At 34.2% G+C, this 17168-nt stretch overlaps 1 protein-coding gene across 2 annotated transcripts in view; it reads right to left on the minus strand.

Moving 5' to 3' along the window:
- Window positions 1–17168, minus strand: part of EPHA6 (EPH receptor A6) — an 853164-nt gene that overhangs the window by 493149 nt on the left and 342847 nt on the right. For both annotated transcript variants that reach the window (XM_059921344.1, XM_059921343.1), the window contains exon 4: window positions 8837–8992. In XM_059921344.1, the coding sequence (XP_059777327.1) occupies window positions 8837–8992 (156 nt within the window). The remainder of the gene's footprint in view (window positions 1–8836; window positions 8993–17168) is intronic.

The raw sequence follows: 17168 nt of genomic DNA on the forward strand, positions 1-17168 counted from the left end.
AGAAATAAGAGAAATATGATGAGACTAAGCACTGTCATATTTTGGGAGGGAAAAGCAAAACAATAAATGAATAGATTAAAGCCAATTAATAAATCTTTCTCAAAAGGCATAGCACCGTAGGGATAATTATGAATGTTCTCTTTCCAATTATGGATTAGTCATGGTAAGCGGTCTGTTGTGTACAAGTAGATGATATTAAATGGGACAATTCTCTCTGAGTTCCAACTGTAGATGCCCAGAACAGATTCGCCCTGGTAGCAAGTGGTAATTCAATTTTTCAGCATCAGCAGAATAACCACTTAATATCGCTTCCTATGGAGGAACCTCTCCCAGGTAATTTGGTAAAAGAACCTTGCCTGAAATAAAAATTAAAGTATTTATGTTTAGGCAACTCCATGATGCTCAAGTGGCATCTTACATCAGTGATCCGTATCAGGGAAACTGGGATTCATTACATACAGGTATCTATCCTATAATATAAGGATCATTTTAATTTTAAAAATATACCACTGCCATACATAAAGTAAATATTTAGTTATTTTCTATAATGAGAACAAGTCTAGAATATAACACAGCCTGTTAAAGGTAATAAATCCATTTATGCAATATCTCCCATTCTGGCTTCTGCAAAATTGTGGCTGCTACCTTGTGTTTACAATCAGTCACCTAAGCAATCAGCTGCGCTTTTGTTTTTTCAGTTGTGAGACAGAAAAGCAAGGAACCAGAATGTTTTTTTCCATGCAAAAGAAGCTTAGGGGAGAGAGAGAGGAAGAGAAAGAGAAAGCGAAAGCGAAAGCGAAACAAAAGTGATGGGGCAAAAAAGAAAACATAGCAAGCAGAGCAGGGGCATCTGTATGGGAGCATCCTATACCCACCCAGAGTGGAGGACCTGAGTAGGGCAGATGAAACGGGGAAGAACACCTTTCCTGATGCATCTCAACACAATATTTGTTCTATTCAAAGTAAGAGTGAGAGAATAATGACTTTCTCAAGTGGCCAGTCATTCCAGAAATAAAGAAGCCATGTTTTACAATGTTAACCTTAGAGCAAAAATAAATTCAACTTTTACACTTTCATTCCAACCACTGTCACTGTATACCAAATATAAAGATAAAAAGACATGGTATTTGCCTATGTATTAAGAATGAAATTGGAAGAAACCGTTTTACTCAAGGTACTTGACTACATATTTAGATGACCAAGAAAAGTGAAATCCTTAATGATGTGCAATAGAAGTACCCATATATATGATTTGCATTTTATGTTTTGAACTTTTCTAAGTAGGCAGCACAAATGTTTGTTGAATGTGTTAATCTTCCAGCACCTGTTCAGTAACTAAAAAAAAATTCTCCTATTGATTTAAACACATGAGAAACATCAAAGTGAAAACGCGATGACTGTGGAATTACGTTTGTCTAACTTTTTATGCATCCGTATATTAGACCCTCACTTCATTTCTCTCAGTCCTTTCATGCTCTCTGCCTTTCTTGCTTGACAAGTACTTTCTTAGTAACTCCTATAGTCCTTTGTTTCTCCAACCTTAGTGAGCATTTTTCCCTTCTGGCCTAGAAAAGCCTTAGACAGTTATTTTGATAACAGACTTCTTGGCAGGCAGCAGGGTCTCCTGTGCTCTGAACTGCTCTCAGAGGCAGTCCTAATTGACCAAGACCTGATATTGTGGCATGTCCCCCACAGCTCATCCTTTAAAGCACAGAACATACATTAATGAGTCACCTGAGAAATAAAGTTAAGAGTTTATGAAGTAGATTAAGATAATAGAGAAAACACTTCAGCATTTCATTTTAAATTTCTTATTCTTAATTTCTTTAATATACTTTGCAGTTCATGTAAGAGAAGCACAATGAATGTTTTAAAAACATTCATTTTTGATTTTTAAAACAATGTTTTACAAATCAAGAAGATCCAAACTTACAAGTATGTTGCTGGTATAACTGGATATTAGGACTGTTTGAGAGATCCTAATATAGTTAAAATTAGAGACGGAGAAAGAGGCCAGGGCTGAACTTTGGATGTTCTTGGATTGACTCTTACAATTTTGGCAGATAGGTGTTGGGCTTTGAAAGATGTTATGCAGAAGAAGTGGTAATATGATCAAGGTTTTGTTTTTGTTTAAAAATAATATTTTCTAATAGTTTGGAATGTTTGGAGGGATGGAAGACTAAAGGAAGTAGACTTGCCAAAATATTACAAATTAGCCCAAGAAACAGTTGAAGGTCTTAACAAAAAGGAAAGGACCAGGAGTTGATATGAAGGAATGGACAGAAGAAATACTAAGAAGTAAAACTGACAAGCCTTGTGACTACTTCGACACGTCAAGGGTAGGGACAGGGGTTATGATTCTAAGCTTTCTTGCTTGGATGCATGGGTAGGTGAGGATTCACCAGGATAAGGAAACAAGCTGGGATGGATGAGCAGGCTGAGGTAGGAAGTAATAAAATTCACTTTTGTAGGTGAGCTAAAATTATTAGTTTATTCATTCTTTGAATATTTATTTTGTGCCTAGTACTTATTTTGTGCCAGGTACTATTATTTATTTTGTGCCTAGTATTTATTTTGTGCCAGGTACTATTATTAGTGCTGGAGTAAAGAAAAGAAAAGAACATTCATCCTTAAAAAACTACAAATAGAACTACCATACGACCCAGCAATCCCACTACTGGGCATATACCCTGAGAAAACCATAATTCAAAAAGAGTCATGTACCAAAATGTTCATTGTAGCTCTATTTACAATAGCCAGGACATGGAAGCAACCTAAATGTCCATCGACAGATGAATGGATAAAGAAGATGTGGCACATATATACAATGGAATATTACTCAGCCATAAAATGAAATGAAATGGAGGTATTTGTAATGAGGTGGATGGAGTTAGAGTCTGTCATACAGAGTGAAGTAAGTCAGAAAGAGAAAAACAAATACAGTATGCTAACACATATATATGGAATCTAAGGAAAAAAAAAAAAAAAAGGTCATGAAGAACCTAGTGGCAAGATGGGAATAAAGACACAGACCTACTAGAGAATGGACTTGAGGATATGGGGAGGGGGAGGGGTGAGATGTGACAGGGTGAGAGAGTGTCATGGACATATATACACTACCAAATGTAAAATAGATAGCTAGTGGGAAGCAGCCACATAGCACAGGGAGATCAGCTCGGTGCTTTGTGACCGCCTGGGGGGGTGGGATGGGGAGGGTGGGAGGGAGGGAGATGCGGGAGGGAGGAGATATGGGAACGTGTGTATATGTGTAGCTGATTCACTTTGTTATAAAGCAGAAACTAACACATCATTGTGAAGCAATTATACTTCAATAAAGATGTTTAAAAAAAAAAAACTAAAGAAAAAAAAAAACAAAGACAATTGCAGTGTAAAGTGAGAAATTTACTAATTCTTTGACTATTCCAAATAAATAAAAAAAAAAAAAAAAAAAGAAAAGAATATTCATGATCCCCTTGTAATCTACTATGGCTAGAATGACAATAAACAAGGAAGTGAGTGTAAAAATAAATCAGATATTTTCAAAGAGTGACATAATGCATAAAAAATAAAATATATGATATAAAAAAGAGTAACTGGGAGGGATTCTATTTTTGAACAGGTGATCAGGAAAGGCCTGTCCTAAGAATTGACATTTGAGCCTGACTGCCAAAAAGAAAACAACCATAAGAGGACCTAAAGGGAGAGCACTTCGAGTAGAGGAAACTGCTGGCATTAAGGATGAGAACAAGTACAGCATCATGGAAGTTTATGAGTTTAATAACCAAGGAGAGTATGGTATGATGCAAGATTTGAGATGTGGGCAGGTTTCTATGGGACACACAGGTTATCAGATCCCGTAATGAGTTGGCTAGGTGACTTTGGACCTTAAGAGAGAAGATTGGGATATGGATAAAAATATAGGCATCATCTATTTACAGGTGCTAGTTGAAGCCATGAGATTAAGAACATGTGATGAGATAAGAAAGCTAAGAAAGGAGCATGAGAAAAATTAGTATTTAACAGGTGAGCAAAAGAAGAGAAACTATCCATGGTAACAAACACGATGTTCAGAAAATTAAATGGGTAAAGGGGAGATTGCAAAGTCTTAGAATAAAAGAGAACAAATAGTTTCAAGAAAAAAGAAGAGATCAACAGAGTTGAATGTCATGAATAACAAGACAAAAATGTTTCTAACACAATATGGCAAATAAGATCATTGGTGAATTTTTCTTACACAGTTTATTTTCTTACACAGTTTACACAAAGAAAAACATGATTCCAGGAGAGTGAAGAGTAAAAATCTGAATGTAGTAGAGTAAAAAGGAAATTAAAAATGTGTGAAGAAGTAGCCATAGCCGATGAAGACTGCTTTTTCAAGGTACTTGTTTTGGGAGAAAAACTATTGGACTGGGAACATTATTTAATGCTAGAAGTTTGAGTACACTTATAGGTGGTGAGGAAGGAGTTAGTGGAAACAAAAAATCAAAAGAGGACGTTAACAATAATAGCCCAGCCCAATAGATGGAAGGATTTGATCACCCCTCCACAGCCAATATTTGAGGGATTAGCTTTGATTATGAGACATCTTTTTTTTAAACTGTAGCCATTTGAAACACCTAAAAATCTTTATGTGTACACCTCACCAAAGAAGATATACTGATGGCAAATAAGCATATGAAAAGAGGCCCCCATCACGCCATCAAAAAAATGCAAATTGAAACAACAATGATGTACCACTACACACCTATTAGAAATAACCAAAATCCAGAACACTGATAACATTAAATGCTGATGAGGATGTGGAGCAACAGGAACTCTCATTCACTGTAGGAATGCAGAATAGTACAGTTTGGTGGTTTCTTACAGAATTAAACATATTCTTACCATATGATTCAGCAATCACACTCCTAGGTATTTACTCAAAGGAGTTGAAAACTTATGTCCATCCAAAAACCTGCACATGCATGTTTATAGCAGTTTATTCATAATTGCTGAAACTGGAAAATAATCAAGCTGTCCTTTAGTAGGTAAATGGATAGACAAATTGTGGTATATCCAGACAATGAAATACTATTCAGCGCTAAAAATAGATGAGCTATCCAGCCTTGAAAAGACATGGAAGAATCCTAACTGCATATTACTAAGTAAAAGAAGCCAATCTGAAATCTTCTACTATATGATTCAAATTATATAACATATAGATATATATATGGATACAGCACAAAAATAAGTGGTTGCCATGGGTTGGTAGGAGGAAAGGATGAATATAGGCCCAGAGGATTTTAGGGCACTGAAAATCCTGTGTATGATACTATTATGATTGATACATGTAATTATACATTTGTCCAAACCCAAAGAATGTACAACACCAATAGTGAACCCTATTGTAAACTATGGACTTTGGGTGACTATGATGTGTTAATACAGGTTCATCAAATATAACAAATGTACAATTCTGGTGGAGGATGTTGATAAGGGGAAGGTTATGCATGTCTGGGTTGGGAGGAGGGAGGTATATGGGAAATCTCTATACTTCCTCTTAATTTTGTTCTTAACCTAAAACTGCTCTAAAAATAAAATCTTAATGAAAATATTTATGTGATTATATCATATATATTATATGTCTCAAGATTATGAAATTAAAAGAATACCTATTTCTACAGTGAAAATGCAAAGAAATTATAAAACTCTTAATGGTGAAGTCACATGCTTTGTTGTACCAGAAACTTAAGGGTTGCTGTTGTTTTGATGACAGTGCTAAGGAGCAGGGAAAGATCTCTTGAGGTCCTTAGAATCAAATCACTCATATGATTACATACAATACCTATCTAGGAGCTCTTTCCTAGCTACTTTCCTAGCCTACTAGGCCATTTACTAGCCAAATGTCTCAGTCATTTCCAATATTTTGGTCCTCCATTTTCTTTTAAACCCAAACATTCAAAATCTCCCTGACCCTGATACCAAGTTAAAAAAAAAAAGCTTCCTTTTAAATGCCTGGAAGATTCTCTGAAAGCATAGCTTCAAATGCTAAGTCAAAAACAGCAGAAAGTGATGACTGTCTACCTGACACAAATTCTGACCTTTAGATAATATATTATTGGAATAAAAGTGATAAAGAATGGCTAATTCAGAGACACATGATCTAGAAGTTAAGGGAGCTTCCATCTATTAAAAATCTATTGGAATTTGGCTATTGTTTACGGTTAATGAAAAACGGAAAGGTTGACTGCTTATTTGATCCTTGGCCTCAAAAGTTCTGTATCTTGGTGAAGTTACCTTGGTCCTCTTAACTCTAATTGTTCAATGACCTCTTGGCTTGCCATTTTCCTGGTTTTTCTTCCCTAACAATCTAATCTTTCAATTTTTAGGAAGTATGATGCTTTGGAGTTTATGGTCCTTGCTTTTTCTGCATATATTATAATAATTGCTAGGGTCTCTCACCTAGTCAGAGTATAATTCAAAAAACTTTACTTAGATATGCATAGAGGTAGAGGACTTAATATATTTTGTGAAAAGGTCTTACAAATTCAGTACGTTATTTCTTTCAATTTGTAGGAATGTAGATGATGGAAGCTGTGAGCCCAGCATAATACTATCAACATAAAGTATTTAACAGCTTGAATACTAACTTATCAAATATTATTTCAAAATGAATTGTGAGAGAACAGCTTTCTGTACCAAACAATTACATAGCAGCTGCTATGTGCCAGGTATTATTCTTAGCACTTTTCAAATACTAACTTATTTAATCATTATAAATAACAACAGAATGAGGTAGGTACTGTTATTAACACTAAGAATGGTGCAACAGAGGGTAAAGGGTTAAATAATTTGCCCAAGGCTACATAGCTAGTAAGTACCAAAGCCAAGGTTTACACTCAGATAATTTGACTCTAAAAGATGGTGAACTTACTAGTACACCATGCTAAGCTTTTCCTAAAACAAGGAAAAGAAGTCCTCAAGGAAATAGCAGAGAGAAGCCTTGAGAGGGGATTTTCCTGTGGCTGGACAAGGGGAGATCTGACAAAAGTTTTCACCTTTCTTTGGGGTTCTCTCTTTTAATCCCTATGGCAATACAGCATGCTGTTCCCTGTCTATAGCTCTGCTCAGCAATGACCAGAATTAAACCTCTCTGCTTCCACTTAGCACAGTTAAAGCAGGCTAGCATAATTGCAAACGTAACTTACAATACCAAGCATAAAAAAGTTTTTTTTAAAGAGAGAAACATAAAATGTTAAGCTAATAAGTACACATATCAGATTTAACAATGACTGAGGTTCATAGACCTTATTACATCTCATATTTATTTCCTTAATAGTTTCTCACTCCAAAGAACTAAACCTCCCCAACTACCTACTCTGCCACCTCACTGAAGGGTTATATTGATGGGGAACAATTTATTCCTTCATTTTGTCAATAGTCTATTTATGGCCTTCTAAGAAAATAAAAAGAGCAGATTCTTCTCTATCACTCTCCTAGGAAGTCCATTTAGTTTCTGATGTAGGCTTTCAGGGATTCTTGCCTGGCACAACTGTAGCCATTGGAAACACTACCATCTACCTAAGCTGGAGCATGTTGTCCACAATATAATATAATAATATACAGCAATTGTGCAAAAAGGATTACATATAAATAGTAACAGAAATCTTTTCCTGTTCAAAACTATTTCCACAATTAGGTGAGAAATTATATTTAGAATTTTCCTTTTCCTACTTATAAACTTAGAATACGTTACTAGAAAAAAACAAATCTAGGTAGCAATTTCTCAGGCTACAATTTTTTGAAGAAAGTAGTCACTCAGCACTTACAGTCAGAAAGCAAAAATTACATCTACTAATGAATGTGTTGTATTTTTATTAAATGTATTCTATAAAAATATTTTATATTTTATAAGTCTGTAGTAGTGTACACAAATCTATAAACTTCATCAGTTAAAAGAAATGGAACATCTCCACTGTCTCTAAGGAATATGTGGCATTACATAATTTTCAATCCATTTCTGCCTCTATGGAATTACATAAGATAAGCAACATTTTGGCACCAAATCATCAACAAGAAGGCAAATTTTCACTATATCTTATTTATGTATTTAACAAGACTTTTATAACTAAGAGGTGACACTTTACTTTTGCATATCTTAGCAATGCATTAATATATTCACTTTTATTTTTATAGTGTACAGATAATTTATGATACTTTAATAATAGGAGAATACAAATGATTTAAAATTCATGGTGCATGCATTAAAATGACCTTCACATTTAGATTTAATATTCTATTGGTTCCAACCCCAAAATTAGAGAGAAAGTGAGAGGTGAAATGTGGACAAACTCAAATATATCTTCCTTTAAAGACAAATGTCAAGGAAAACTTGAACTTTTCTATATAACAATAGCACAATGACTTTCAAAGTTCCATATTGAAGCTCCCACACACAGCAAACTTGATGGTCCTAAACTGATGTGCCTTCAAAAGTTCAAGGGTTGAAACAAAAAACAGAAGTTTTGCTTATAGAGCCTCAAAAAGCCTTAAACTGCTTTAACTTCCTAAGGACAGATTATGCCTAGGAAAAACTTGCAGGGCCTCCAGATCAAGGCTGGTATATGCATGTCAGTGATCAATGTGATTTTTGAGGAATAAATATGTTCTTTGCAAACAGCTGGAAAGCAATTATGCTAAGAAAGACAGAGAAACTTTTTCCTTGACTATTATCAAAGACAAATAGCCTTGATGGTATAGGATTTTGTATAGTCACTTCTTTTTGTTTTTTAATTTAGAATAAAAAGACCAAAAGTGTTGGAAACAGGATTTTCAAATGCAAAATGGACAGACTTACTGGTACATGCCATGGAAGGTGGGTCTTTTTCAGCTCGAAAGTAACCCTTTTCACACTGACAGACAGAAGTTGCTTCCATGTAGGTTAAACTGTGTGGAGGACATTTAGAACACTTTGTGTTGCCAGCAAATGCTTTATAGAATCCTGGTCTGCAAGCTGTGAACATAGGAAAAACAATATTTTTTATTATCGCTTGAGTTATTTTATTTGTACGTGTACAACATATTTTAACTTATACACACTTTGGATGTCAGAGTTCAGTTCACACATACACAGAAAAGTCAATACATGCTAATATTAATGAATGAAATTAGTAATTCAAAATAAGTTACACAATGGGGACTTCATATTTTAGCTGAGGTTGCTACTTTTAAAAGGCATACTTGAAACACAGATATGCAAAATAACAGTGCTTACCAAAGTATGGGGATGCCCACATTAAGGGAGACGATTGTGTAGCTCTGGGAGATGGCATTAAATAACATTGAACCACACTCTTTAAAATTGATTTCCATTCCATTTCTCCCTCAGCTCTTCTGGGTATTTAAGGAGAAAGTCCCAGGGCAGTGTGGGTATATCTTTAACATCTTCCTTACTGGCTAAATATTTTTTGAACAAAATGAGAGCTGGCCTTAGACTCAGAGATTTTAGCAGGACATAGCTATAGTTTGATAACACTGCTTCATTTTTATCAAGATCATTTTTTATTTTTCTGTGGCAAACAATTTTCTATTTATTATATTGAAATAAATTCATTTAAAAATTTAAGTTTAAAAGTGGGTAGACAAAATATCAAGTAAATAAGGTATATTTGTTATGCACATATGACAAAAATCATGAAAACTGTAGGTTAATGACTAAATTTTCACAAAACATAATGAAAATGAAATGTAAACGACTAAAGTTATGCTATCAAATGTTTCACTGAACCTCATTTTCTATTCACTTAAATCCATGTTGTCATTTTCACTGAACATTTTCATAGGAATGGAAGACCTACAAAAAAGGATCCTATGATAAGGTACGTATCCGGGGTCCTGAATGGTGGGGGGCTTAATTGTTTCTAGTCTCAAAGAAATGACTGCTGGCCACTTTCTAAATTAAAACTGTTATACAAAATAAAAGAAGTGTAATTTTCCAGTGACAAATATTAAGTTAAAAAATATTTTAACAAGCTATGTATTTTAACTCAACACATTTTCACAAAATGTTCTGTGTAAAAATAAACAAGAATCTTAATTTAACAATAATGAATCTATGAGTAAGGCTTCTGCTTATATATTCAGGAAGGAAAAAAAGTATTTGAAATCTGACACATATTTTATATTTAGAGCACATTCCAGTTAAAACTAGCCACATTTCAAGCATGCAATAACCTCATGTGGCTGGCTAGTGGCTACCGTATTGGATAGTGCAGTTTTGAACACAGAAATCTGTTCATTACATCCCCTTGTATAAAAAATTTTGATGACTTCCCATCATCTTTACATTAAAGTTTAAAATATTTACCTTGGATTACAAGTTCACCCATGGCTTGCCTACAGTTCACCCATGGCTTCACCCTGCCTACATTTCCAACCACATCAGATAAAGCTGCTCCCCTCTCAAACTCCCTCTGTTAAGGCTTTGCCCTTCTACTGTCTATTCTCAACTCAGCAGGCAGTGATCTTAGAAAATACATCAGATCATATTATCACTGGGCTCTGGGCCTTCCGATGGCTTTCCATTCTCCTAGAGTAAAGCCAACTGCCCTATTAATTGCCTACCAAGCATTGCATGATTTTGCTCCCCATCCACTCCCTGTGACCCTGTTTTGCATCTTCTACCTCCTTTTTTGTATCAAGTAGTCTGCTCCAGACACACTGGCCTCCTTCAGAATCTTGGGCATCCAAAGCATTCTCCTGCCATTGGGCCTTTAGTACTTGCTCTTATCCAGCTGTCTGTATGGTTTTCTCTCTCCCTTACATCAGGTCTTTATTCAAACATTACTGTATTAATAAAGCCTTCCCCGATTCCCCTTTTTATATTGCAACTCCTGCTACATCCTACCCGAGTAATCCATATTACTCTCCATTCTTATCCCTGTCTTCAAAGAACTTAACAACATCTGACACTCGATATGTTTAATTTTTTAAGCCATTTCCCCTTAAAATGTATGCTCTATGAGGGCAGAGATTTTTTTTTTGGTCTGTTTTGTTTACTGAAGTGTCTCCAGGGCCTAGAACAGTATCAGGCATTACTTGGCCCTCAATGAGTATTTGGTAAATGAATGAATGAATGAATGAATTGCTGAGGGACTCCATTAATTTCTGAGTTTACTATGCTGTTTGTTCTGCTTTGAGCCTTTTCCTCTGTTGAAAAATCTCTTCTCTCTATCCCCACCCTATGAACCACTCATCTTGCTGACTCCTAGTCATCTTTCAAGCCTCACTTCTTTTAGAAAGCTATACCTGACTCCCTAGACTAGTTTCTCTAAGCACCTGTGCCTTTTCCATGTTAGTAATCCCTTGGCAGTTATTTGTTTAATGGCTGTAAGTGCCACAAGGACAGATTGGCACAGTGCTTGTCATAAAGTCGGTGCTTGGTACTTATTTGTTCTATTGAATTGGATAGCATGGGAGTACTCTGCTAATTAAATTCCTGCAGAAGATAATGCGTGTCTACTCAGTGTTCTGATCATGGCATAATTCATCTCACTACAAATTTACAGATTTTTTTCGGCTTGTTGCATTACTCTAAGTAAGGGGTGGAAGCAGGTAGTAAAAATCTTGAAACTGATTCAACTACAACTCAAGAATGGTTATTTTAATATTCCAATTGAAACAAAATCTTTCCAATTGAAATTACTATCCATGTGAATTTTTTTTTTTTTTTTTGCCTACTGCAAAACTACAAATACAAATTGGATATTGTTGCAGCAACTCTCAAGTCTATCCCTGATTTCAAATGCTTGTTAACTCAAAATTGCCCTTGAAAACCTTAAAATTTTGAACTTATAAAATATATTTGGATTCTTAAATTACTACCCTATTTTAATATTAGGGTTTGGTCTACAATTTCATTTAAAAATTAAGGATGATACTGTTAAAATGTTAGAAAACCACTGTTGTAGGCAGTAACATTCTTCTTATATAGCACACATTAATGGTATATAGCATGCACCTCTGCTTTTAGCCTGAATCATATTATACTACAACTACTGGATCATGCTATCACCTCAACTTCTTGTAACTGCCACAAGCCAGACATGGGCTTTACCATTCTTATATCTACAATGCTTTAGCATATTTTGAGTATATATTTAGTTTTTATAAATGCCTGAAAAGTTGAATGAGTGAATAAATAAATGATTAATTCACTAACGTCTAATATGAGATTACTATAACTCTGTAAATGGAATGAGCAGGCTATATATCTTTTAGTTAGTACTTTTAGGTTTTGTTTGTATTTGTTAAACATGGGATAACAGTCCCTACGTCTTGAGAACTTTTAAATTACTTTCTTATACATCCCTTCTTTCTCTACCACTTCCTTATTTCTCTGTTTATAGGGTATGTGAACTTCATTTCCAAAAAAACAAACCACCCAAAATAAGAATATTTCCCAACATATATCAATACTGGAGATGGAAAGTAAAATATCTGATTCAGTGGTTTCTAATGTTTTCTTTTAGAAGAGGCTATTCAGATATCGACCTTCAGATTAAAACTTCATTTTAGTACCTCTCAATTTCTCTATATTTCTATATTCAAAACATTCATGACTATATATATATATATATATATATATATATATATATATGAGATCATAACATGTATGTTCTTTTTGTATGAACATTTACTTTAAAATGTCATTTAGAAATCTGGCTTATTTCCACCTTTTCTTCCTTCTTTCCTCTTCAAATATCATTTTCCTAAAATGTTGACACACTGCTGTGTAGATATATGTTTACATATTTATGAACAGAAGAATTTAGTGTTATTGATTTTTCAATACTGAGATAATATCAATAAACTTTAGATTGTTTTCATCAATTATCAATTATAACATGGAAATCTCTCCAGGTCAATGGTTGTAGTTAATTCACTGTGATGTATCTGTAGTATATGTGTCAACAATCTCCCACTTGCAAGAAATACTTTATAAACTATGCTGCAGTAAACATTGTCATGATGATACTTATATTTCAGTTCCCAAGAGCAGGAGCTCTGGGCCAGGGTATGTTTATTATTTGTTTTAACACATATTTCCATGTTACATTCCTAAACATTTCTAAAACACACAATAATGTAAGTGAGCACCCTAACCTTTCACCCTGCTAATCCCTATAATTAATGTTAGTCACTCTTTTATCTTTTGACAATATGTGGAGTTAAATATTGTTATTTTAATTGAAGTTTCCTAATTGCCACTAATGCTCCACATTTTTTTTCATATTTTTATTGGTCATTTGTTTATACTTTTCTATGAATTGCCTTTTATATCCTTTGTTCTTTTTCTATTGGTTGCTTATCTTCTATTAATTTATTGGGTTGGCCAAAAAGTTCATTCAGGTTTTTCCATAATATCTTACAGAAAAACCTGAATGAACTTTTTGGCCAACCCAATATAAGTGTTATTTATTAGCAATATTAATTTTATGTTTGTCATTTTTGTTATATATATTTTTGTATCAATTTTCTAATGATGTTGTACATAAAAGTCCCATTCACAATAGCATAAAAAACAGTAAAATACTTAGGCATAAATTTAATCAAGGAAGTGAAAGACCTGTACAAAGAAAACTACAATATTTTGATAAAGAAATTGAAGAGAATACAAAAAAATGGAAAGATATTCCATGTTCATGGATTGGAAGAATTAATATTGTTAAAATGTCCACACTACGCGGAAGCAACTAAAGATTCAATGCAATCCCTATCAAAATTCCAATGACATTTTTCATAGAAATATAAAAAAAATCCTAAAATTTATGGAATCACAAAAGACCCCAATAGCCAAAGCAATTCTGAGAAAGAATAACAATGCTAGAGGCATCACACGCCTGATTTCAAACTATACTACAAAGCTATATGAATTGAAACAGTATGGTACCAGCATAAAAATACACACATAGGCCACTAGAACAGAATAGAGGGCTCCAAAATAAACTCCGACATAAACAATCAAATATATATGTCAAGGGAGCTAAAAATACTCAATGGCAAAAGGATAGTCTCTTCAATAAATGATGGATAACAACATACAGAAAAGTGAACTTGGACTTGACCAGACACCACTCACAAAAATTAATTCAAAATGAATTAGAAACTTAAACATAAAACCTGAAACTGTAAAACTTCTAGAAGAAAACAAAGCTCCTTGATATAGGTCTTGGCAATGATTTTTTTAGAATATGACAGCAAAAGCACCAGCGTCGAAAGCAAAAATAAACAGTGGGACTACATCAAACTAAAGAGCTTCAGCACAGCAAAAAAACAATAAAAATAATGAAAAGGCAACCTATAGAATGGGGCAAAATATTTGCAAACCATATACCTGATATATCTGATAAATATAAAATATATAAAGAACTCACACAACTCAATAACAACAACAGCAACAACAACAAAAACGTACAGTTAAATAAAAAATAGGCAGAGGAACTGAACAGACATTTCTTTAAAGAAGACATACAAATGTCCAACAGGTACATGAAAAGATGCTCAATATCACTAGTCATCAGGGAAATGTAAATGAAAACCACAAGGATATATCACCTCACAAGTGTTAGAATGGCAATTATCAAGAAGACAAGAGATACATGATGGCAAGGATGTAAAGAAAAGGGAACCCTTGTGTACTGTTGGTGGGAATGCAAATTGGTACAGCCAATATGGAAAACTGTATGGATGTTCCTCAGAAAATTAAAAATAGAGCTACCATGTGACCCAGCAATCCTGTTTCTGGGTATACATCCAAAGGAAATAAAAACAGGATATGAAAAAGTTATCTGCACTCCCATGTCCATTACAGCATTATTCTCAATAGCCAAGATATGGAAAAATCTGTGTGCATCAATAGATGAATGGATAAAGAAGATCTACAGTGATTCTATATTTTAGTTGAAAGTGATGCTACCACTTTGGGGGACTACTTGGCAGTATCTGCTACAGAGGAACATACACGTATCTTCCGACAATTCCACTCCTTGGTATTTACCCAACAGAATAGCACAAACTGAAAGTAGTTTCTCTTCCTACAGGCAGTGCTACCAAGTTCCATTGCTAAGTGAGCTACCACTTCTCCATTTGATTTTCATTTTCTGCAATTTTGTTGACATGTTGACCTTTCTCACGTGATGTATTTTCTTCTCCTTTACTTTGCCCTTGTTAGTGTAAACCTTCTATATTCTCTTACTCATTTTGGTGAAGTTTCCTGAGGAAATGGAGTTAAATCTATATGTTCAATCAACTATGTTTAACGAATTTTACACTTTACTAAATTTCTAATCATATAATTGGAGTGAGTATATTTAATTGAGAATAAGAAAATTACAAACAAATTATTTATGATATATATGAAATGATTTTTTAATTTTCTGTTGTCATGTACTTATGATAAAAGTAGCAAGAATGCTAGAAAAATAAATACAGGGCTTCCCTGGTGGGGCAGTGGTTAAAAATCCGCCTGCCAATGCAGGGGACACGGGTTTGAGCCCTGGTCTGGGAAGATCCCACATGCCGCGGAGCAACTAAGCCCATGCACCCCAACTACTGAGCCTGCGCTCTAGAGCCCGTGAGTCACAACTACTGAAGCCCGCATGCCACAACTACTGAAGCCCGCAGGCCTAGATCCCATGCTCCGCAACAAAAGAAGCCACCGCAGTGAGAAGCCTGCGCACCGCAGAGAAGAGTAGCCCCCGCTCGCTGCAACTAGAAGAAACCTGCACGCAGGAAAGAAGACACAACGCAGCCAAAAATAATAAATAAATAAAATAAATAAATTTAAATAAAAAGAAAAATAAATACAGTGTAATTTGGTAGTGGGGATCTATAAAATGTAAAATATATAAATATTTTCATCAAATTACATAATAAATAATCTAAGTTAAAACACAGTTTTCTATTTCAAAAAATACATTTATGATTTGAGGAACTTTAAGTGGTTGCCTAAGATAATGATAAAAGATGGGTTATACATTAAAAAGTACAAAGTAGTTTATATAGAAAAGCATGTATTAAAGGTACATACATGAGTATAGTTATTGAAATACCACAAATATTAATGCAGTACATACCTTGCCATATAATTTCCCTTATCGATGTTTGAAATTTCATTGTCCTCAGAAAATTAAAGTCTCTGGGTATTGACTGGAATACAGTTGGAAAGTATTTTTACACACACACACACACACACACACAGATTTATGTCTGCTAAAACAAAATCAAAAAATGTGTGACCTGTTCTACACGTACTTTATTTTAAAAATTGAATTGTTAGGCTATATACTGCTAGCAATGTTTTTTTAGGTTTATCTTTATTATCAGAGAACTTTAAGACAAAGGACCATGATAAATGCCAGTTGGTATATCATGCTGTGCAGTTCTCATCAGCTGATGAAATACTGAACTGTGTCATGTCTGACAGGAACTGATATTAATATAATTGACTGCTTTTCCCTCATAGATGCTCAATAGTCTGTAAGTTTAGATAAACCTGAATGACTTATCAGTAAAATATGTGATGTGCATCATTTCTCAAAACATTAGAACTCAGGAAATTTAATAAACTGGGATAGGCAGTATCATTACTGTTTTCCTAGATATTGTTCTACAGTTATAGAAATTAAAATTTGCTGTCATGTAAGTAGAGAAGGCAGGGAAGATTGGAGAATTGAAAAATAAAAAGGAAAAAACCCTAAAACTTAAGGGTAAATAAGCATAAATATATTCTTTTTTCAGAATAACCTATTAATAACTTACCAAAGGAAAATCTCAAGGCCAAATACAAGTTTATTAATAATAAACTGTGGATTGTGTTTCAAAATATTCAACCTAATTTTCCTTGCAGGAGAGCTACTATGAAGTCCTCATGAAGGTAATGTATATAAAAGTGTCCTGTTATGAATTCTAATTTCTTACTTCCACCAGAGAAATGTTTAAAGTAGACTTTCTCTTGAATAAGCAAATTAAAAAAAAAAAACAGACCTACCTACAAAAATATACTGTAGGTTACATGACTTTCACCCTAAAGAATCAGAGGAAAGGGCTCCGGAAAGTATGGAATACCACATCCTCTTTCACCTGTTTATCTGTTAACTCTGGGCACAATACCCCCTATTTGAGGACTC

Source organism: Balaenoptera ricei, chromosome 4 (genome assembly GCF_028023285.1).
Source record: "Balaenoptera ricei isolate mBalRic1 chromosome 4, mBalRic1.hap2, whole genome shotgun sequence".
NCBI classification, from domain to species: Eukaryota; Metazoa; Chordata; class Mammalia; order Artiodactyla; family Balaenopteridae; genus Balaenoptera; species Balaenoptera ricei.